The sequence below is a fragment of the Gordionus sp. m RMFG-2023 genome, chromosome 3 (assembly GCF_954871325.1).
Source record: "Gordionus sp. m RMFG-2023 chromosome 3, tfGorSpeb1-WG-v2, whole genome shotgun sequence".
Taxonomy (NCBI): Eukaryota; Metazoa; Nematomorpha; class Gordioida; order Chordodea; family Parachordodidae; genus Gordionus; species Gordionus sp. m RMFG-2023.
In genome coordinates this window covers 8,752,563-8,772,682 of record NC_088777.1, presented here as the reverse complement: position 1 = coordinate 8,772,682, position 20,120 = coordinate 8,752,563, and the positions used below count along the sequence as shown (strand labels likewise).

At 26.6% G+C, this 20,120-nt stretch overlaps 2 protein-coding genes across 5 annotated transcripts; one reads left to right on the top strand and one right to left on the bottom strand.

Annotated features, from left to right (window-relative positions):
• The first annotated feature begins 1,181 nt into the window (after window positions 1–1,181).
• LOC135926584 (small ribosomal subunit protein mS26-like) lies at window positions 1,182–5,219 on the top strand. Its single transcript, XM_065462511.1, has 5 exons — window positions 1,182–1,257; window positions 1,301–1,443; window positions 1,604–1,741; window positions 1,947–2,070; window positions 4,840–5,219. Exons 1-5 carry the CDS (start codon window positions 1,207–1,209, stop codon window positions 4,984–4,986), a joined length of 603 nt encoding a protein of 200 aa, XP_065318583.1. The 5' UTR covers window positions 1,182–1,206; the 3' UTR covers window positions 4,987–5,219.
• Window positions 5,220–7,190: 1,971 nt separating this feature from the next.
• On the bottom strand, window positions 7,191–19,732 carry LOC135925639 (uncharacterized). Of its 4 annotated transcripts, none has more exons than XR_010571693.1 (11): window positions 19,624–19,732; window positions 17,748–19,549; window positions 17,394–17,576; window positions 17,039–17,287; window positions 16,757–16,922; window positions 14,590–15,237; window positions 13,373–13,894; window positions 11,492–11,714; window positions 11,086–11,276; window positions 8,741–8,931; window positions 7,191–7,362 (listed from the first exon to the last, which is right to left on the bottom strand). XR_010571693.1 is itself a non-coding variant. In XM_065461020.1 (11 exons), exons 1-11 carry the CDS (start codon window positions 19,721–19,723, stop codon window positions 8,840–8,842), a joined length of 4,131 nt encoding a protein of 1,376 aa, XP_065317092.1. In that variant the 5' UTR covers window positions 19,724–19,732; the 3' UTR covers window positions 8,396–8,839. The 4 variants fall into 4 exon arrangements, 3 of the variants coding, with proteins under 3 accessions (XP_065317092.1, XP_065317090.1, XP_065317091.1); XM_065461020.1 differs by lacking the exon at window positions 7,191–7,362 and having other exon boundaries at window positions 8,396–8,931; window positions 17,748–19,447; window positions 19,493–19,549; XM_065461018.1 differs by lacking the exon at window positions 7,191–7,362 and having other exon boundaries at window positions 8,396–8,931.
• Window positions 19,733–20,120: the final 388 nt, after the last annotated feature.

The window sequence follows — 20,120 nt, the reverse complement described above, 5'->3', positions numbered from 1 at the left end:
TACACTCAATTTCTTGACGCAATTAGATGGGATTTGAGAGAATCTTAGCCTTGCTCTGTTGCTTCAATTAGCAAAAAGGGCGATTCTGTTACTACGTATGACCTATGAGGAAAATATTAAAACAATACATAAAAAAAATTATAGGAAAGAGAGATTTTTATAAAGTTGGCAAACATTTTACTTTGAAGAAGATACTCTTTTCAATAATTTTTCTTGTGGAGTATAGCTGTACCATCCATATAAAATTTAGTCAAAAATTTAATTTTTCCTAATGTGCTTAGATCAGAAGATGGAGTTATAGATATAGTATTCATAAATTTGATAGAGCCATTTGATGAATTACCAATTGTAAGTCTTGTTCCAGTGGAATAAAAACGGTCATTTTATAGTAATCCTCAATGAGTCCACGTTAATATTGAAACGATTTGTTTATCTAGGTGAAACAAAGCTTGCGAATCTCATCGTCATATTCGTCTTGATTAATATCATTTCTAGTTTTTTTATTTAAATTTTTACTATAGCAAAATCTATTTTATTGCATAAAACCGTTGTTTAAAAAAATAATTATTAACATATTCCAATGCAAAAAAATATCCGTCGTATTGATATTCCTGCTTCAGATGGAATATCTTGTTTAGCCCATAATGATATTTCTATAAGGGAACTCAAAATTGAATCTTTTGATCTAAAAATTCTGTAATAGCTTGATCTCGAAGGCTCCATCTTATCGGGCAGCCTTTTTGCAATTTTTTCCATATTGATAATCCTGCTTCAGATGGAATATCTGATTTAGCCAATCATGATATTTCTCTAAGAGAACTCAAAATTGACTCTTTTGATCTTAAAATTCTGTAATAGCTTGATATCGAAGGCTCTATCTTATCGGACAGCCTTTTTGCATTCAAAAATAATTATATCCACTAAATTCTCTCTATTATTCTATCTGAACTTTTCAAATACTCTAGAAATTTACATAATTATAGTTATTAGCAGAGAAAAAGTAAACATCAGTGTTTAATGTTTAAAAAAATTTATGAAAATAAACTTTAAAATTTTGTGAGATAAAATATTAATATACACGGAATAAATATTTGAATTAGTTTTAAATTTTTGCTAATATTTAAAATAGAAAATAACCTATTTGAAATAGATTACTTTCACAAATCTTAGGTTGTCAATCTTCTTATTTTAGCCAAACCTCAAGTGATGCTTAGTTTTTTCAAATGTCTAAATTTTAAAAATGAAATTAATCATCAAGTACTTATCCAATTTTACAAAATTTATATTATTTATTACACAGAAACGTTTCATAGCGAGAAAGGTTAGAAAGGTTGGCAAGACAAAATTATTTCGTGTTAACATGCCTCCCCAATATACAGACAAAGAAAATAAAATGATATGGAATAATATATTTGAATATAGAACTCAAGTCAAATCAATTAGGTTTAGTATTTGAGTTTTTATTGACGATGATTTTTAATATCCTTTTAAGAATAACCCTTAAAATTCCATTTAAATGCAAATATATAAGTTTCACAGATGTTTTCTAATTACAAATATTATCATAATTTTTTTATGCACTTTTTTAAATATATACTACTAGAAATTACTTTGAAATGATAGAAAATGACAAAAAATTAAGAGGAGGCAAAGATGACATGGAAAGACAAATCAGGGAAACAGAAATTACCAGATTAATTTGTGAAAATGACAAAGAGAATGAAAGGATCAGTAAATTAAGGTTACACAATTGTTTTTTAAGTTATATGTCAAGGCTTTATAAATATTATAAATTAAGAATTTTTTTTTGAATAAAGCTTTAAATACAAATTTTTTTTTTGATATTTTTAATATAATTTAAAGATACACAAATTACTTTTTATTTAATATTGTTATCAAGTCATATTCTCTTTCTAACTTAAAGCAAATTATTAATATTAATATAGAGAACAAAAAATGTTAGAAGAATGGATGGAAAAACAGGAACAAGAAATTCAAACATTCTTAGAAGAGAAAGATAAAACCCTGATTAGGCTGGAAAATGCTGATAGGAAAATTGAAGAATTACAAGTTTTTATTTTAAAATTAAATTATACCATTGACTTGTAGAATATTAAATTTTTGGCCTGTGCTATTTAATTTAAAGAAATTTTTTTGCTAATACAATCCTACTTTATGTTTTATAAGCATTCCTATATTTTTCCCAAAATCTTAGCCTGTTAGTGATTTATTTATTTTTCTAGGCAGGAAAATTAAAAATATGCTTTCACCATTTTTAAATTTCATTTTTTTTTATTTCGCCACAAACTCCAGCAATCATATAATTCAGAAAAATTTGCACAATTAAAGTTAAATAGTAATTTGGCAAAGAGAACTCATAATACTAACATAAACATTTCAGAAAAAATGCAAAAATGTTTTTTTTATATGAGAGAAAATTTTTGTAGAAAGTATTTGGAAAACAAATAATTAATTTTTTCATACTGTGGGAAGAACAGCTCAAAAGAATTTTTGTCTTGAATGAAAAATTTTATTTAAAGGTAATCCATCAATATCCAGAGTGTGATCTCAAAATGATGATATAAAAATTGTAAATTTAATTTAATATTAGCAAGATATCACCATTAGTGGTATAACTTTTATATTATTTAAATTAAATTTTTTAATTATTTTGGCCGTAATAACTATTGGAATTAAAGTTTCAAAATTTATGATAAAGGGAGCAGTGTTGTTAAAATAGCGCGCTACTTTTTTCAGTAGCGGTAGTAGCGGGCTACTTTTTTTAGAAAATAACGATAGCGGTAGCTCGCTACTAATTTAAAAATTATTAAAATATATTTTTTATTAAATCTAAAAATGATAATCCTTTTATTTAATTTAATTTTGAAATTTATATTTAAAAATATACATTATAAATCTAGTTAGCATTATAAATCTAGTTAGCATTATAAATCTAGTTATTAAAAATGTGTGAGATTGTTGAAGATAGCAAAATTTCTTTGGAAAATGATAAAAATATAGATTATCCTTTCCCAAAATTCAAAAAATAATTTAATCTTGAAGAAAAAATTACTACTGGATATCGGTTTCGATGCAAGATGTGTCGCAAAATTTTATCCTCAAATCATACAAGCAGCTTTAATTTGAAAAAACATTTAAAGCTAATATATTAAACAAATTTAATATCAATGTGTAGGCTAATCCTTAATTTTTAAAATAAATTTAAATCAAAGACCAATCATTTTTTTATATATATTCAAATTTATCTAAATTATTTAAAACATTAAAATAGTTATTTCAATCATTTTTATGTACTATCTCCTACATATTTTTTATTCTAAGTGTTACTGTTATAATTTTAGACTGTTCACACCTCAAATTATAAAGAGATTAAAAAATATCTCAAAAGTTTTGGGGTAATGGAAGGAGATACATCCACTTCCAAATCAAATTTAATTCAAACAAAATTAAGCAATTTGGATTCATCAACACCAGGTGTATCTCAAAAATTGGTTGACAAAGTCATAATGAACTTTATAATAGATACTGTTCAACCATTATCCTTGATTGATAATGGTTTTATAAAGATGATAAACACTTTTTCTCCACGTACCAAGATATTTTGCCGGCAGACATTGATGGCAAGAATTTTGGATAGCTTTATAGAAAGAAAGAATTTTTAATATTAAATCTATCAGATGTCTCCTACATCTGTACAACATCAGATTGCTGTACTCGCAATAGAAGGTAAAAATGTTTATTTTCAGATTTATAATATGGTATTCATATTTTTAGAACTTATTTAGGAGTGACCACACATTGTCTAAAAATCTAAAACTGAAATCTAAAGGGCAACTTGATAGGCTGATGGTAACGTTAAAAAATGTCATGCCTAACCACGATACTAATACTATAGAAAGATCGAAACAGCGGCCTTCCATAGACGATTTTTTTGAAATAAATAATATTATTGAACCTCTAGATGCTTTTTAAATCTAAAAGTACTCATTTTTGATAATTTTTTTCATATAAAAAGTGTGTATATTAAGTTTAATACTGTGTTGCGCTAGTTCTGAACGATTATTTAGTATGGCAAAGCTTATACTTTCTGATCGTCGCTCTAGACTGGGGATGACAGTACCGAAATATTATTATTAAAGGGTAATAATAAATAAATTATATATATGTAACAAATTATAGTCATGTTTTTATACCAATATTTTATTTGTGGAAATAAAGTTTCGTAAAAAATATTTTTAAAAAAAATCAAAATAGCGTAAAAAGTAGCTAATAGCGCACTAACTCACTTGAAAGCGGTAGCGATAGCGCGCTACTTTTAAAAGTAGCGTTTAACAACACTGGAAGGGTCCTGTTTTACTTCAACACAATGAGAATCCATCACATTTTAGAACTTTAATTTTTATTGCCGAATTTTACTATTCTTGAAAGACTACTTTGAGACATTATTAACTATAGACCTTTTAATAAACGGGCGATGCTTTTTAGAGTCATAAAGATTTTATATCGAAAGTCAAGTATGTAAAGGTGGAGGGAGGCAGTTTTTTTTAACCCATTTATAGATTATTCTCATTTGAAGATGCTCATGAAAATGATTATCCTAATCATTTTTTCATTCATATAATCTTTGATTATAACATCCCTCAGAGAAACCAACACCTACAATAATCATTTTTATTATTTTCATTAGCTTTACAATACATTTATTCATACTCAATCACAGACAAGTAAGCCCAAGACATGTTTTCGAATTTTATTCACAATTATATTCTACTTTTATTATTAATCATGAATACATTTATTTATTTTGTAAAATATAAGGCTAAAAGCGTTAATTTCGTGACAAACATGGAAGATCTCGACAAACTCATAGAAAAATCGCTTTCAAATATCGTAGATCATAATTTTGCCTTAACGCCAGACGGAGAAAAAATCATGGGAGATATACCATCCAAATTGAATTACTGAAAAAAAATTATAAATTTTTTAAAAAATAATTATTATTTTTAGAAAATTGTGTATTTATATAAATATCTATTTTCTATTGTAGAAAGACGTGTGCTAAAAATGTGATCCCGAAGTTGTTATTTATAATTTTATTCGTAACAATAATACATGACAGGTAATCAAAAGTACATAGAAGTATATCACTGTATCAAACATATAATACATCATCAAAATGTTCATGTCACGAAATCAAAAAAGAATATATAAAATGAATGTCCGATTACAAAAATGTTTACTATATATATTTATATTATTATTCGATAAAATAATAATTAATTATTAAGTTAGGCAAAACGTAAATAAAATCTAACTTAAGTGATAAAATAATAAAAAGGGCGAATTGTTAGGCGATAGAATATAAACAAAACTAAAATAATTTAAATCACACACCAAGGCATAGAACTAAAATATATTTATATATAACGTGTAAATTCAAATTATTAATACTTTTAAAATGTATCTATTTGCATAGGTAAAGTGAAGAAAAATTTTTCTTAAATGATTAGAAAATAATATTAGTGCTTTTTTAATAATATAATATCTAACAATTTCTAAGGCATCCCTATTTATATGTAAACATGTTTTTAGCTAGATTAATAAAACCTACTGGTTCACTAGAAGGTAGCTTTGTGTTGTAATATATAAAAAATCATAGAATAATCTCTAAAATATAGTAAATTATTGAGATTTCTATATTTAAAAAAAACCAATTTAATTTGGATGGATGGCAAAAATATTTATATAGTAAGGAAAATATAAAATTAAACCCTTAGATTTTTTTCTGGTTTTCCATTGTGTAAGATAAATTTGTCTTGTTTTAATCTAGATAAACTCGAAAATATTACAAGAAATTTATCAAAATGTTTCGATATAGATACTAGAGGTTTGCAAGGCCCGAACTGTTAAGAATTTCTGCACAAGTTTTTTGATCAAGTCCAATTTAGCCAGGCCTGGCTGGCCCATTGTAATATATTTAAAAATTTGCCCGGACAATACATAAATTTTTTCATGAAAAATCATGCCCAGCTTGTTAGATATTTTCCACTCATCATATTTTTAATATAATTTTTTTTTAATGTCAATTATGGCTTTTATATCTCCTTTATGGCTATCTATTTCTACAAAAACCTTTTTATTAATCTATTGTGCTTGATATCTGTATTGTGTATTTGTAATTAGATAATATATCATAAATTATCAGGTCAATTCAGCGAAGCCTTTAACACTAGCAAAACTTTTACTGCGTAGGAATTAGAATGAAGATAATATCGTGAAGTGAAACATCATAGCGAAGACAATATCGTGAATTTATTTCCGTGAATACATTTTAGCGAAACTTATTGAAAACAAACCTTAAGCCTGGGCTAGGTGCAAATATTTTAAATGAGATTCAATATAAATATAAGATCGTTTTTTAGCAATATTGGATCGGTAAAAAATTTGTGGATCTGCACAACCCATTAGTTATAAACAAAAATATATAAATACAAATAAAGCAGACGATAAAATTACAATTATTAAGTAGACAATAAAATTTATGTGAACAAGAAATATACAAACTTTAGCAACGCTCAATTTTTTATTGATATCTTTCTAAACCTTATGAGCTCGAAATCTAGTATGGCCATTAAGTTGATGTTATGCTTAAAATCTATCTTCTTTCAAATTTTTTTTTAATCTGAATGAATACAGTGTTGTGATGATTTAATGAAACATATTGACGATTAAATTCAAACCCATTCATATAAAATGATAATATTTGCAAAAATAATTAAAATATAGACAAAGCATTATTGAAATTTCTTTTGTTATACATTTGTAACGAATATAATTATATATGCATGTGTTTTAATTAAATCGTCAATATGTTTCATTAAATCATCACAACACTGTATTATAAATAAAAATTATGTATATATTATTAAGAAAAAATTTCAACAAAAAAATAATTGGGACGGATAGGTAAGAATCGGGTTGGCCAAGAACGTGTCACATTGGTAAAACGTCTTTGTAACAAATAATATATATTTAATAATATTTATATAATAAATTTTGTTAAACAGATATCCACATTTTTATCCAAAAATAAATACAAGTGTATATAAGATTAACTAAATTGTTTCTATAATAAATGTAATTTAACATTAACAGTACTAATTAAATTTTAAAAAATTATATATTCCCATATTATTTTAATACTTTATATCAAATAAATTTAAAAAAAAACAATATATATGGCCTAATAAGATTTGAACCTCAGACCATGGATTGCCAGACATCAAAAGTACTGGACTAGGTGAGCTATTAGAATAAGGTGGTTTTAATTTGTTGTAGACACTTTTATAATAAAATATACATAATTATGTATATTTGAGCATAGCATATATATTTATTGTAAAAATGTATAATATACTGTAAATGTTTCATATTACTAAACTGAATAATAATTTTTATTCAATAATTATGTTATTTCCTATTCAATTTTCTCACTACTTAGATCTAAAACAAAAATTATGAACAGTTAATACACATCCAAAAAAGAAACTTTTGGAGGGCTTGTATACATTTTTTTTTTAAAAAATGATCTTTTTTCAAACTCATAACAAACTAAAATTTGGTGTCCTATCAAAAGCTATTTATCCTAAACTAAAAGGCAATTAAGTATCAAAATTATGTCGAATTAGGACACAGCCTGCACTCTAAAAAAATGTTTGGGTTCAGTAAAATCATGAATGTTCAGATCATTTAGGTTCACAGCCGTGGTTATCATACCAAAAACGAATTAATTACTATTTGAATCGAATATGAATTAGGAAATTATATTATCTGTCGAATAATTATCCAGAATAATTTGCAAATATTAGAAATTATTTGTAGGTTCCCGGTAAAAATTAGGAATTTAATTTAATCTCCCAAATTTTTTTTATAAGCTATAATAAAATTAATTATAAAAAGTGCTAGGGCTTTAAAAAAATGGCTATAAATGGGGGGAAATTCTAAAGATTCACAAATTTGGATTTAAGTTATTTTCCCCATTTTTATAGCGATTTTTTTTACTTCCCTAGCATCAATTATATAATTTTTATAAAAAAAAATCTAGGAGATATAAACGAGTACCCCAAATTTTTAACTATTCAGAACCTATCCCATTTATAAGTATTAGAAATTATTCCTAAATATTTGAGATTTTAACATGTTACGTGAAGAACTTTTTCTTAACTTTTTTTCCAGACGCATTTATAACTTTTTTAAATTTGAGTAATACATTTTTCATTTTTGAAAAAGGTTTTATGGAATTTAATTTTCGAATCGAATTTTCGACGAATCAAATCGAATAATGTTTTTATTATTTCGTACGAATAAAAATAAAGAATTATATTGTAACAAGAATAGTATAAATATCAGATTCGTATTTTTTGTAGGCATCATTGACTGAATGATATAGTAAAACTTCAGAAAATGAGCGCCTCATTTTAGTGACCGTTTGTTCAGTCTCTCGTGACAATTAAATAAATTTAATAATGAAATATATTTCCCTTTAAGTTTTAGGAAAAAATTTATCATGGAGAGGGATTTCTAACCCCCAATCCTAAAGAAATTAAATTCCTTCGAAAATACAAATTTTTTTCTATAAAAATTTATTAGTTTTTATATATAAATTAATTTAATATCTTGTCATTTTTCATTTTATAAAAAAAAAAGGATATTTAAATACAATAAGCAGGAGGGCAGCGTCTATCATATTGTTTGTCTAATCACTCGAAATTTGCCATTTTTACATAATATGATAAAATCTGTAAATGAAGAAAAGGAATCATGCAAACGCTTTAGGATTATCCCTATTAACCTTCCATTTCATCAGCTCTAAACAAGTCATAGCATCTTCTTTACTATCATGTCCATCATCTAATTAACGTTTTTTTGTAAAAAAGATATTATGAAAGGGTAAAATGATTGATTAATTAAATGTTTTATTTTTAATTTTAAGACATTTTAAAAAAATATATATAAAAAAGTAAATTATGATTTTTGCTTTAAACTAAATATTCTAAAAACGCAAAAAATATAATTTTGAGAATTTGGATATCTTTTTCTCAAAAAAATTGGGCCGCAGTTGAACATGTGTGCAAATAGTTTTATCGGTGCCTGCGTTTCTTTTTTTAAGCGATCGTCTAACGGCGGCGTCAACGCCGCCATAAAATAATTTTGTTGGAAACAACTTTTTGAAACAAAATTTATTGTGCAAATTTTGAATTTGTATTTATAATAATAAAATCAAATTATATCATCAATTTAACGATTTCTTTGAGTTACAATTATCATGTATAAAAATTATTATATAAAAATTTGAAGGGCGTAATGAAGATCTTCTAGTTGAATGCGAGCCCAGTTATAGAAAATACACGCTTCTTGTGTGTAGATTTTCCGGTGAAAATTGAAAGTTTGAGAATATCCAATACTTTTATAATATAATTTAAGATATCAGCTAACAAAAATAATGAATAACATTTTTCTTCTAGATTATTTTAAATTGTCCTGTTGCTCCAATGGTGATGAGATCCAATGCTGTTATTTTAAAAAGTAAGATCAGTTATCTCTAAAGTATGAGGCGAAAATAAATAAAATTCTCCTTCTAGATCATTCAAATGATCTTGTTGTTCCAAATTCTGGTTATGAATGTTTAATCGTTATTATTTTAATATGATTCGGAAGTCACCTCTGCGTTTTTCTAATCTGCAGATTGTCCATGTAGGTAGCAGAGCCGCAGCATGTTGGCATATAAATTGTATTGGGGTAACATTATTTTTCAAATATTCATTTATTATGTTTTTGAAAGCGAGGGTTCAAAGTGCACGTAATACCGAAGTATAAAAAAATATGGTTAAATTGATTACTCATATTTTTATTGCAGAAATATAATTTTCTTTATAATTAACTAATTATTCATAATACTTCTAAATAAAGATTAAATGTGGATAAATTCAACTTTTTGAGGGTTAAAATTTTTTATTTTATAAGTTCTTCAACCAACTAATCAGAGTTAAATAATTTAAGATCATGTTCATTCCTGCTGATGAGAATCTTTATAATGTTATGCAAAGTGTAGGCATATTTCATTTTCCCATGTGATGATCATTTATATATACTAGAAAAATTTGGTTAAAGTGACAAAATATCTTAAATTATAATAAAAAATGGTATGTTAAAATTATTGTTATTTTTATAGTGTATGTTATTTGTAAATTAAATGTTTTTTTAAAATAAATAATATCGCATTTAATAAATTAAAAATATCTTTAAAAAAATACATTTGATATTATTTTTCTTATATAAATAATTAATTCAATAATAATAATCAAAAACATTTATCACGTCGCCGAATTCTTTTTAGATGTAGGTGTTGTCAACTTAATAAAAAATCACAGGCGCCAACGGATATAAAAAGATTTTTCCCATAAAGTATTGAAAGTTTTAAAATTATCTTTTTTTCGAAGTAAATAGGAATGTTCATAGGGTAAGAAATTTATTTAATTGGTTAAGTCTGACAAAATTTAAAATGCGAGCAAATATGTGAGAAAATGTTCAAAGAATAGTGTACATTAAATAACAATATTTTATTTTAATATAATTAAATTATTTTTATTGATAATCTTGTCACATCTGATATGTCATGTCATGTGATCATATATACCCAAATTGATATTTATCAAATCTATTTTATTTGAAATGGAGAATATATTTTTAAAAAATTCAAAAAGATTTTTCCGTTTATACCTTTCCTATGATGATATAATTGTAATGTTAATTGCCATTTATTAATGATGATATTATCTTCTTTTTTTTAAAATTTAACAAAAAAAATGGGCAGCATTTAATCCTCATAAATAAGATTACCTAATTTTGTTTTTATATACTTAGCATAAGTCTTAACCTTGTCAGCTGTCTTTCCAAAAAATACTCATATTTTTTAAAAAGTCATAAAAGTCTTAAGAAGAGAGTCAATAGGTAAAAAAAAATTAATATTGACAAAGAGAAATTTAAAATAATTTCTAAAAAAACCATCTTCCTGAATGATTTTCTTGAGGATTTCTGTGCTGAGCGTCCTTAGAGCCCTTTTGAAAGGAAGTCCGAGTCTGTGAGGAAATACTAAAGCAGTATCGACAATGTTATTGTGCACCAGTTCGAGCGCCACCAAATCGCTTTCAAGCGAGTGTCCGACGAGTACAACGTATGATTTCGCAGGAGAATTTCTAATAGTCGATTTTGTGTTTATACATTTAAAAAATATACATATAATTTAAAAAAAAAAAATATCCTTTCGATAAATATGCAAACGGGATGGGGGGCATATTGAAAAGGTTTTAAAGAAAGTAAGGGGCCGTTTTAAAATTTTAGGAGAGGAAAAATAGTACTTATTTCTGGTTATTATATCCATATACATTGTATTGATATTGTAAATTATAACTTTTCGAGGGATTCAGCGGGATTGGCGAGAAATTGGCAGAGGTCGATCCTAGCTTGATCGAAAGTGACTAACCGATCTATATTAATCGATGGGTTTAAATGTTCGGATCGGATACCGCTAAACCGAGTGTTGTAATCGATAACCGGTTCATTCCTGGGTTTAACGTAGGTGTCGTATATTACCGTCTCTTGCGAATCGTGATTTTTTTGATGAGCGAAGAATTCTTAGGTTTGTAATTTATTTTATTTTTTTTAACTTTTCGTGAAGAAAAAATATATAACAAAATTTGTAATTTTTAAATAAAATTGAGAAGGTAGATTAAAAATAAATTTCCTATACTATCCCTAAAATATATTTGATTGATTATAGGGTTGGCATGATTAATAAATCATATTGATTTTAATAACAATTTTTAAAATCTCATTTTACTAGGGTTGGTGTGATTAAATCAATTTTTTTAGTCTGTAATATAAATAATAAATATATCTCCTTTTAATTCACAACATTTTATTGTATGCCATTTTAACAAAGAGGCCCTAGCAACAAGCGAACGGGGGAGAAAGTGGGAAAGCTGCCCTCTTGTGCATTGATTGTGATTAAGTTTGACCCAATTTTAGCCGATATTAAAAAGACCTGGTTATAAATGTATCTATTTTGGAATTGGCACAAGATTGACAGATATTTTTTAATATGTAACCATCTTAGATACTTTAAAAAAGTATGTTATCAAGCAAAAAATTTCAATGAGGGGTTGGTGGCGGCAAATAAAATCGGCCCTATGTTTTGGATCGGCTAAACCAATCCAATTTTGAACAAATATTAAATCGTTCGATTCTAAATGTTTCCTTGAAATAATTTTTTTTATGACAAATCGTGATGTTATATCGATATTACAAGATGTTTATGCATAAAAAATTAGCTGCCAATCTCTTGCCAATTCTGAGATATACATATTTATAATTTGGTCATTTCAATATCGATGCGGCCCTAATTTCGATTTTCCTTTTCTTAAGGCATGGGGCTTTAAAGGGCCTCCGAAATTTTGCATATAAGTTTAAATTGTTATATTTAATTATTAAAAAATATTTTTTATATTATCTATAATAAATTCCTACTATATAAATTAATCATTTTAATATTGTTTAAATTTAAGGAGATATAAAGAATCTCTATGATTATTTCGATTCAACTCTGTCTAATATTGTACAAGGGACATTAAATTTTTAAGCTTTTTATTAAAAAAAAAATTTCTCTCTCTGGTAGTGTAGCATGTTTGATAAGCCATGGCTAATTTTTGTATCTATGGCTTATTTTTTTTCCGAGCTACTTTGAGCTATATTTATACTAATAATAGCTCAATTATAGGACTGATTAACAAGGGAATTTTTTTAAAATTGGATAAGAATATTTAAAATTAGACATGAAGTAAAGAAGTATAGGATTAAAGGTTAGAGTAAGAAGTTAGAGTTAATTAAAGGTTTAAGTATATAGATTATTGTAAAAGATATATTAAAAATGGGTTTTTATTAATAACTTGTCAAATCTGATAGGTCATATTATTATAAATAGAAGAAGATAAATTTAAATAAATAAGTTGTTGTAACAACATTTCCCCTTGAGTTAAACTACAATGATTTATACTATAACTATTGTGCCTATATTTTTTTCTGTTAGTGGGTAGTTGTTGTCTTATTTAGAATTAAGAGTCATTATGCTTAGTAAATCTAATTTATAAAACTAATTAGGAGTGCATTTAAAAAAAAAGATAAGTTAAATGAGCTGTCGTATTTATATTCATCATAGAATTCATTCGAGAAATATTTGAAAATCTATAAATTTTTCTTTTTCTCTAGTAAATTTTCGGTAGAATAAATATATTACTAAAATTTTCTAAAGGCTTCTCATATCCCACCAACGTAATCCGAGCAACTTCAGTACCCAGGGGTGTGTAAATCATCTCGCAATCCAAACCGTATACCTTAGATTGTTCCTTCTCCTCACGAGTATTTTTAAAAGTATCGGATTTTATGTTATTCCTTTTTTCACTTTCGTCGCTTTTTGCACCAATCTCCAACGATAATGGAACTGCGGGCCCTAATGAGGTACTAACCCATGTGGATTGCCTTGAATTTCGATCTAAATCGTCTGATTTGAGGCGTTTAGACGAATTTGAATAGATTTGATTATTCGCACAGAAGGACCTGTAAATTCCGAGGGGTTTGTCATTGACATGACGAGAGGCCAAAGTACAACCTGGGTCCAACCCCGGTTCGCCGCAACAAGAAAATCGGGTTAAAATCGGGGCAGCATTCTTTTTTCCACCACCTGATCCAGTTTTGCGGAGGCGGCCCCAATGGTACAAACATTCCTCGTTAGGCTTGACGTATATGAAAGAGCTTTTACCTGTTATAAATTATAGTTTAAATGAATGTTAATGTAGGAAATAAGGAAACCCATTTAATTTGGCCTCTTAGAGATAAGCATTGTTTTCCAAGCTTTCAAAATATAGGCGATGTATATTTTCATTTATTTTTATTTTTGCCATTATTTTATGTGAATTAACAAAATAAAATATGAAGTTTCGGTAGTTTTTTTTTAAAGATTACTGCTAATTTATTTAAAACTTTCTTCAATATTAATTTATAAACATTCTTCTTTTAAATACAATAACATGCTCAAGCCGATTGGCGTAGAGAAGATTCTGCTAGGGAAGGGAGCACTTTTATGTATTGTTTTCCCACATAAATTTTATTGGAAGTCTTTAGATTTTTTTTAATGCGGTCTTTGGCTATATTCGATTTTTATAAAAAATATTTTGGTTTTCTCCGTTTTTTATAAAATGTTTTTTCTTATTAAAAATTTCGTATTAAAAAAATTAACTTTGGCTAATATTTCTTTCAGATTCTTGTTTCATAGTGATATATTGTATACATTATTTTAAGAGAGTGGGGTGTGTAGGAGGAATTTTATTAGCTTAAAATGACATTTACGAGAATAAATTTCTGGAGGGGGGAGGGGCTATTCCTGGCTACGCTTAGGTGCTCAAGAATAAAGGTACTATGAGATTGAGAATAGGGTATAAATTAAGAATCAATTACCGCCATCTACTCCTGGTATTTCGTAAACGGAATATCCTTTGGCGCATCTGCAGCAAGTAAAGGTATGCATTATTTTTGAATCCCCTTCAGAATTTTTCTGCTCGGTAGAAACAGGATCTTTGTGAATGGATATCTTCGGCCCCTTCCTGACAATTGATTGACGGGAGTCAGAATTAAGATGAACATTACATGTATTTCGGCGTTCTTTTGATTGGTTGGCGAAAATATTTACGCTGGGTCTCTCAACTGGTGTAACTCTGACAATGGGCCTGATAACATTTTTAGACGTTTTATCATCATTGAATATCAAAACTGGGTACCCATTTTCCGCCAATTGTTTTGGGGAAGCCATGTATTGGCAAAGCGCTGAAGCAAACATTGACTCAAAACTTTTCATTTTATCAGTTAATATGGGTGAGTGTATTGCAGGTCTTTTAGGGTTGTTTTTCGGGTTTATATTTTTATGGTTATGGGTTTTGTTAGACAAAACGCTACGCAAATGTTTTATAGTGGAAGCCGCAGTGTTGAAGTAGGCAGAACGCGAGGTCAGGCCTTTTGAATAAACGGCTGATTCGGTTTCAAACGCCCTCTTAACATTTTCATTATCTTCATTTGGTTCATCCATCTCATGTGAAGATGCATTTTCTGCTTATTTTATTTTTCGATAATATTTTTAGTGAGTTTATATGTATAAATTTAATTAAGTGAAATAAAATAATTTAAAAATAGAAAGTATAGAACATTGGTACAGGGACTTGAGGATTACGATTGCCACTTATATAAAATTAAATATTAAAATTGGTTAATATTTTTTTAGTTTACAATTCAGATAATTAATTGGATAAAATATCTGGTAATATATTATGTTTTAAAAATATTTCAATTTTGTTAAAATTGTTTGTAGAAAATAAGGAATAACAATAAATTGCTTACCTGTTACCTCTCACTACAAACATATAAAAATATAAAGTCCAATTCTACAAATATGCTCGCAGAATTCAACGTTATAGTAAATCTACTGCTGCCTTGTCATAGGTATTTATAAATGTAAAATTTTATTTTAAAATATGCAGAGCATATTAGATTTAATATTTTAAAAAAATTTATTAATTTTTGCATTTTAAGATCTTAAGCATTAATTTTTTTGATCATTTATGTATCAAATTATCGCAAATTGTATTGAAAGCCTTAATGAATAGATCAATAGAGTATAATATTAGTATTGGACTTGATCGGGATGGTTTAACATTGGTCTGTGCCGATCCACATATTTTCCACCGATCCGATCCGATATTTTCCGAATTGGTTCAAAAACGATCCGATATTTATATTGATTTTTCACCACCTCCCTTTGAACCAAATGTAATTAAGAAATAAATATTTTTTATGCAAAAAATCGAATTATGTATTTAATTTAATGTTTTTATTTCTACAATAATTAAAAAAAGTTTACGGATATTGGTAATATTAAATGAATTTTTCATTATTACTCCCCGTGAAATTAGAATTCCGCAGATAAAGCATTTTGCAAAATTAATGTCCTTTGTAAAATATTTCCATAATTCAGAATATTTAAAAATATTCTTTTATTTAAAGTATAAATAACAAAATTGGGTGTTCCTTTCTATTTTTATAAAAAAAACTTTAAAATACTATAAATCTATTTTAAAAAAATAAATAAAACTTAAAGGGTGTTGTGCATTTGCATTGTTTAAAAAAAAATTATTTAGAAAATATTATGTAAAATATATATACATAAAATAACAAAAAAAAGTAAAGTAAAAAGATCGGATCGTTTTTTACAGGCATCGGTCTGATCCAATATTTTTGGAAAACGCTAAATATCGGTGCCGATCCTATATTTAATATTGGCACAGCCCTAGTTTAACACATCACTATTTATTAAAAAATTTTTTACCCATTCAGCTTGTGTAATAAACTATGGCTGTTTGATTCCAAACTATGATAAAAAAAATAGTACTAGACACTTGATTATTATAATGTTATATCTCCATTTTATTTTAGGGCCAACAATCTTTTTGGGTTGCCATTATTTTCACAAAAAACAATATGTGGAGAGAGGGGTGAAATAGAGAAAAGTAATTTTAATTGCAAGAAGTTTACTTAATTTTGTACAAAAATAAGGTTGCATAAACTTAATCTATACCTTTATATTTAGTTAATATCTCACGATAAAACATGTTGAGATATCTTTGACGAACTGTTAGAGATATTTTAGATGCAGCAAAATCACATGTTGAGTTATCAATGTATTTTGGTTGATCCAGTATATTTAGGTTGTCAAGGGTGGGAATTTTTTTAACGTCATTTTCCTTTAAATCATATATTTTTTTGAAATTTTTTTAATTAATAAAATCTATTTGCAGAAATTTCAAATAAAATATAACTGATTGCACTATAATTAAATCAATAATGGGAAAATTGTTACATATTGGGGCAATATATGTGACATTCTCTTCTTAGTGATTGTTTCAATATTTTGCTCATCATCCATATTATCAGATGTTTGAATAATATTGGCATCATTCTTGAGATTAACATTTTGTTTTACTGAGGCAGTCCTTTGCAACATTACATAACTTGGATTTAGTTTTAAAGATAAATTTGTATTATTTTTGCCCAAGGGAAGTTTGGTAGACATTGATTTACTGTTAGATTGCTCTGGATTGTTGGTAACCTTTATGTAATATAAAATATATTTACAAAAAAAATGAACCAAAAGACCCAAAGAATTTATCTTATATGAATTTTTATGATATAATGAACAAAAAAATATAATTAACTTTATGAGCTAGCCGTTTTTTATTTTTAGTGGAGTCATATAGGGGTGAATTGGTCTTGGACAAATTGTTTTCTACAATATTATTCTTCGATGATTTCTGGTTCAGTAAACTTGATGATTTGCCTTCTATTTTTAATAGGAGTTCCTTTGTTTCATTTTGATACATGTCTTGTTTGATTGTTCCCTGTGATTTTTTTATTTTTTTTAAGATAAATTTATTGTTTTTGGTAATCAAAATGATAATTTATTCAAATAAATTAGAATTAATAAATGCCAAAAAGTTTATATAATCAAATTCCTACATGCAAAAATTCAATTCATTAATTAATCCTTTCTTTCTAACATAGTTTATAACCTGTTTGGCTAATTCAATATTCTTTTTGATCTGCTCTAGCTTATCTCTCATGTCATCTTTATTGTACTTCCTAGGTGATAATTTTTCAATACTACCAGTAATAACTTTATTAAAATCCAAATGTGTATTGTTGGGAGGTTGTGAACAAGAGGAACTAGTTATATTGTCAGTTTCATCATCAGAGCCAAAGAGGTTATCATCCATATCAGAAACTGAAACCATAGAATCACTTTCATGTTCACTTACAATTTCATCTTCAGAAATTTTGGGTGTTTCTTTTTCTTTATTAAGACTATAACTAATATTGTGCATCTTGTTGAAAGTTGTACCAACGTTTTTGTGATGGGCTATTAGATCTTTTTTTGGAGCAGATGTTGAGAGACAATTTTTTTTATTTGATGAGTTTGTTTTGGATCTGGACAGGGAAGTTGAATTGGGTGTAGAAGTGGAAAATATATCAATATCTATACTTTTAAAAGGCAATGATTGTTTCTTATTAATGCATTCTTTTTTTATACCTTTATCCACATTCATTTCACCAACAACACTTGCATTTTCATTCAATTTTACAAGGCTTGATGATATACCTTCATTTTTTGAATATTTTATATTTGTAGATTCTTTTTTTAAATTTTTAGAACCATTTGCTTCTGAGGAATTAGTTAGGTGAATGTTAGTTTGACATTTGATAGATGCAGCACGGATAATTCTTTTTGTTTTTTCATCTAACTGATAAAGCCTTTTACAATCTTTAGTAATTGGTATGATCTCTTTGATTTTATTTGTATTCTTTGTTTTGGATGACTGATTATTTGATCCATAGATTTTTCTATTAAATTGTACCCCAGAATCAGGATCACATTGATCTGGAGACATGGGTGATATCAAGTCATCTTGTTCAATGTTATCCTCATTAAGTATATGTTTATCTATACCTTCTTGCAAACTATTTTTAACACATTTTTTTGAACTTTCATCAATTATATTATGTTGAGTTTCTTGTTTCTCAGATTTAAATCGCTTCATTTCTGATGAATTGATAAGATTAGTAAAAAATGAAGAACTTAAAAAATTTGAATTTTTATTTTTTATAGGAGTTTTGATGTTATTAATTTGGTCAGAAATTGTTTGAGATGGTATGGGTAGTGAAGACATTTCTATATCATTTGAAAATATTGTATAGAGAGATTTATCAACTTCTGTTCCATTGATTTTTTGATTTATATCTTGAATTTCATGATCATTCTTGTCCTTATTAATATATTGTTTTTTAAAATGATCTAGCTCTTCTTTAGTTAGTTTAGATAAAAAATCCATAGTAAAATTAATAAGTTTATCTGACTTAAACACTTCTTTAGTAAAAATTTTAAGTTTATTTTCCATTGAGTTTTCTGGGATATTAACATGTTTTATATTCTTTAATTGGCTAATAGGAGTAGGATTATAAACTGGAGCATTCTTATTATATTTGAATGATGGTTGATATAATGTATGAGAATCATATATATTTTTCATGTAATTAGAATCATTTTCATCAGATAAATCACAATCATTTTCTGTAAATTTGTGGCCATTTAAAAAATCTGGATCACCAACATGAGTGTCTGATTTAACATTTTTAATAGTTTCAGCCATGTAATTTATAAAATCTGGTTCATGTGGTATGGTAAAAGGTGTGTTTACATTGGCATCCTGAAGATCTGTGTTATTAAACTCTGGTTTATTAGATATGTCTAATATATTACGTGCCATAGAAGCTTGCAGAGAATTTCCAGCATTAGTTGTTATGATAGGCAACAAATCTAATAAAGAAATATTTTAAATATGTCAATATTAATATATAACATGGAATATTTATATTAAGTTAAATCTGTACCTGTTCTGGAATGTCTAAAATGACAATAAGGTTTTTCGCAAAGTCCATTTTGGAAAAAGGGACAATTTAAAGTCTTAAAATATCCCTTAGATGGTAACATCTTCAAAGATTCAGGTTCGCAATTTTAAGCGAAACGTTTGGATTGACAATTCTATAAGTTTAAGAAATGGGTGATAATAAATGATTGGCATTCTATAATTAGGTATATTTTAATATTAGATATGAATACAAATTTAAATAAATAGGATATAAAACCTATTATCTAAATTGAATTCATATTTTTTTAAACTCAAATTTATTTTACGTGCTTGCCCAAGAATAAAATTTGTGTTGGGTGGCACGTGATTTATTGAATTTAATGCTCCTATATAATCTCCCAGAATTAAAATAAAATGCTAAGAAAAAAAATCCCTAAGCTATCAGAATAAAAACTTATGGTTTAGAAAAGATATTGAATGCTCAAAATTTTTTCTTAATGCTCAGATAAAAATAACTAA

What these genes read in the sequence shown, in the direction of transcription:
- LOC135926584 (XM_065462511.1), top strand. Translation starts at nt 1,207, where the DNA reads ATGCTTAGTTTTTTCAAATGTCTAAATTTTAAAAATGAAATTAATCAT. An exon ending in GAAAGGATCAGTAAATTAAG is followed by an intron (nt 1,742 to 1,946) that starts GTTACACAATTG and finishes ATATTAATATAG; the next exon opens with AGAACAAAAAATGTTAGAAG. An exon ending in GGAAAATTGAAGAATTACAA is followed by an intron (nt 2,071 to 4,839) that starts GTTTTTATTTTA and finishes GTAAAATATAAG; the next exon opens with GCTAAAAGCGTTAATTTCGT.
- LOC135925639 (XM_065461018.1), bottom strand. Translation starts at nt 19,723, where the DNA reads ATGTTACCATCTAAGGGATATTTTAAGACTTTAAATTGTCCCTTTTTC. An exon ending in AATACCAGGAGTAGATGGCG is followed by an intron (nt 13,895 to 14,589) that starts GTAATTGATTCT and finishes AATTTATAACAG; the next exon opens with GTAAAAGCTCTTTCATATAC. An exon ending in GAAGCCTTTAGAAAATTTTA is followed by an intron (nt 11,715 to 13,372) that starts GTAATATATTTA and finishes TACAAACCTAAG; the next exon opens with AATTCTTCGCTCATCAAAAA.